The sequence below is a fragment of the Octodon degus genome, unplaced genomic scaffold (genome assembly GCF_000260255.1).
Source record: "Octodon degus isolate 3935 unplaced genomic scaffold, OctDeg1.0 scaffold00297, whole genome shotgun sequence".
NCBI classification, from domain to species: domain Eukaryota; kingdom Metazoa; phylum Chordata; class Mammalia; order Rodentia; family Octodontidae; genus Octodon; species Octodon degus.
The window spans coordinates 1359718-1362690 of NW_004524873.1; the positions used below are offsets into that span (position 1 = coordinate 1359718).

At 35.1% G+C, this 2973-nt stretch overlaps 1 protein-coding gene across 1 annotated transcript in view; it reads left to right on the forward strand.

The window, feature by feature from the left end:
* The window catches only part of CUNH9orf84 (chromosome unknown C9orf84 homolog), a 98286-nt gene that overhangs the window by 2204 nt on the left and 93109 nt on the right, over nucleotides 1-2973 (forward strand). Inside the window, exon 2 of the mRNA XM_004647274.1 lies at nucleotides 2603-2781. Coding sequence (XP_004647331.1) covers nucleotides 2603-2781 — 179 coding nt within the window. The remainder of the gene's footprint in view (nucleotides 1-2602; nucleotides 2782-2973) is intronic.

The window sequence follows — 2973 nt, forward strand, 5'->3', positions numbered from 1 at the left end:
TCGGGGATTGAACTCAGGCCCTTGGGCTTGCCAGAGAAGCGCTTATTCCACTGAGCCATCTCCCAGGCGCCCCCTTCTTGTTGTTGAGACTGGGTCTTGCAATATAATTCAAGCTGGCCTTGAACTCATGGATGTGGGCTCACATTTGCTGTGAATCTCCAGCCTCCGCCTCTCAAGTGTTGGGATTACAAGTGTGTGTCACCACATCTGGCTCCTTTTTACCTTTCAGGTGGTATCCTTTGTAGCATATTTTTTTAAACTTTAATACAATTCAATTTATCTATTTTTTCTTTTGTCATTTTGCTTTTGATGTCATTTCTAAGAACTCTGTATAACCCAAAGTCACAATGATTTACTCTTTTATTTTCTTTCAGGAGTTGGCCTGGAATTTTTTTTGAACTCTGGAGTCAGATTAAACTGGTTCATAATGCTTGCCTATAATTCTTTTTAAAGATATAAAGCAGATCATGAAATGCTTCTTATAACCTACCAATGTGTGCACAGAGTAAAATCTAGGGTGCTTGTCAAGGCTTACAAAATCTAGAATGATTTGTTCCCTGCCTACCTGACTAAACTTTCTTTGTTCCACTTGCCCTGAACTTTGTTTCTCTTAGAGTATGATGAGTTTATTTTCTCTTTAAGCTTTTGTGTGGTTCACTCCCTATCATTATTCAGGTAGCTATAGAAATACCAGCTCTTATTACATTCTTTAAAATATACCTCTTAAGCCAAACATGTGGGTACCTGCCTATAATCACAGCACTTTGTGAGGTTGAGGTATGAGGATCACATGTTCAAGCCCAGCCTGGACAACTTAACACCTTAGTGAATCCTGTCTCAAAAAAAAAAAAAAAAGTAGGCTGAGGATATAGCTCAGGGCAAAAACCCTGGGTTCAATAACCAGGGCTGTAAAATAGATAAATAAACAAACCAACATACCTCTTACCAACTATCTGGTTCATATTCTATGTCCAAATATTCTGTTTCATTTCATTCATAACACTTTTTCCACTTCATATGGTTTATTTACTTATTCTAGCCTCTCTTTAACATGTGAACTTTGTAAGCATGAACTTTGTTTTATATACTAGTCTATTGTTAGTACCTAGAATAGTATTAGCACACTGTAGATATTCAATAAATATTTTTCTTAAGGAATTAAGTGGCAGTGGATGAAATTACCCATAAAGAATGGCAGCAAAAGAGAGTGAAGGTCATCTAGACTTGGAAACCTCAGAAACATCAGCATTTATAGATTTAGCAAAGGAAGAGGCACCAATGAAAAGAGAATGAATAAACTTAGAAAGGGAAGTAAAAAGTCAAGAAACACTGATCTTTTCAGATTATTTGTATCAAGGAAAAGAGAATTGACTTGGTGTTCTCAACATGATAGTACCAAGTATTATTATAAAATGCTGACTCTGTCAGCAACATTTTATAGATATTATAAGCACTGAATTCTGAAGTCTATAAAGATCCACATATGAGTCAGTGCTCTTAAAGCTCTTAAATAATATGAAATTGAAGAGTTAGAAAGTTTCTTCTTGTACCTGTGTTTCTTTAAGAGTAAATGAAAATTTTTAGAAATTTCCAGGGGCTGGGAGATGGCTCAGTAGAATAAGCGCTTCGCTGGCAATCCCAAGGGCCTGAGTTCAATCCTTGGTTCTGCCAAAAAAGAAAGAAAGAAAGAAAGAAAGAAAGAAAGAAAGAAAGAAAGAAAGAAAGAAAGAAAGAAAGAAAGAAATTTTTCGAGGGCCAGCCAAATAGCTCAGCAGATTAAAGCGCCTGTAAGCAGGCACAGGGGCTGGGGGTTCTATCCCCTGGCCTGCCTGCCAGCCCCACCCGTGGGGCGCACTGAAAGGGCAATTGAGACTGGGCATGGTGGTGCGCCTCTGTAATCCCAGCTCTTGGGAGGCTGTAAACAGGTGGATAACTATCAGTCTGATCTAGTAGTGAGACCCTAAACACCCTATAGACCCTTCCCTAAGAGTACAAAAGAAAAAAAGAAATTTTTCTGAGTTTAAGATACAGCATACTTATATTTTTCTCCATGTACATTAGTGAATTATATTATTATTCATTCTTTTAATCTATACAAGGAAATTATTAGGGCTAAACTATTTTAGGATATCAGCAAAAAGTACTTAAGGATGTATAGCTAAGTTGCCAGCAGTGTTTATCTGTTGAAAGATCTCTTGTATTGTCAATATATAATAGTATAGACAATGACAGATATACTTATATCAATCAGAAAACAAGTTAGTATGGGTAAGCTTAAGGAGAAAAAAAATGTTCCCAAATTGGGAACAGAAGGAAGAGTGAAATCTTGTTCAGCCATTCCAATGAAATGAATGTACACTGATGTGTAAAGATGCCCACACATCATTGTTCAGCAGAAAAGAACAAAATGCCATCTTTGTAAATCCACTTTAGTTTTAAATATGCAAAAATAACTTTAAAGTTTGTGTAACCTTTGTATTGACTTTGACAAAGCTGTGGATCTGTTAGAATAAATTTTTACCATAATGAACATGTACTGTCTATTAAAAAATAGTTTAAAATACAATGTAGATAAAAATCAATACTTTTTATAATGTTATAGGACAGTTATAGGAATGGAGATTCAGGTTAATGGTGAGCTTGAAGAAATTGTCCCAAGTTCAAATCCAGACTCCCAAACTGAAGTAGAGGAAGGCTTATATATTCACAAGGACTACAGTGAAGTCTTTACAGTTGACACATATTTGGAAGAATGTTTAGCACTTCAGACACAGACCCAAGGTACAGCAATTGTTATTTCAATTGTCATAAAATAATTCTTACTAATGTATTATTTTCTTTTCAGTATAATTAAATTGAGTTTTTACTTTAATTGGATTCTTAATTTTATAAAAGATATCTACCTAATTCAGTGTATGCCTTGCCATGTTAGGAAAATAGCTCTCTTTAATATTAATATATATATATATATAT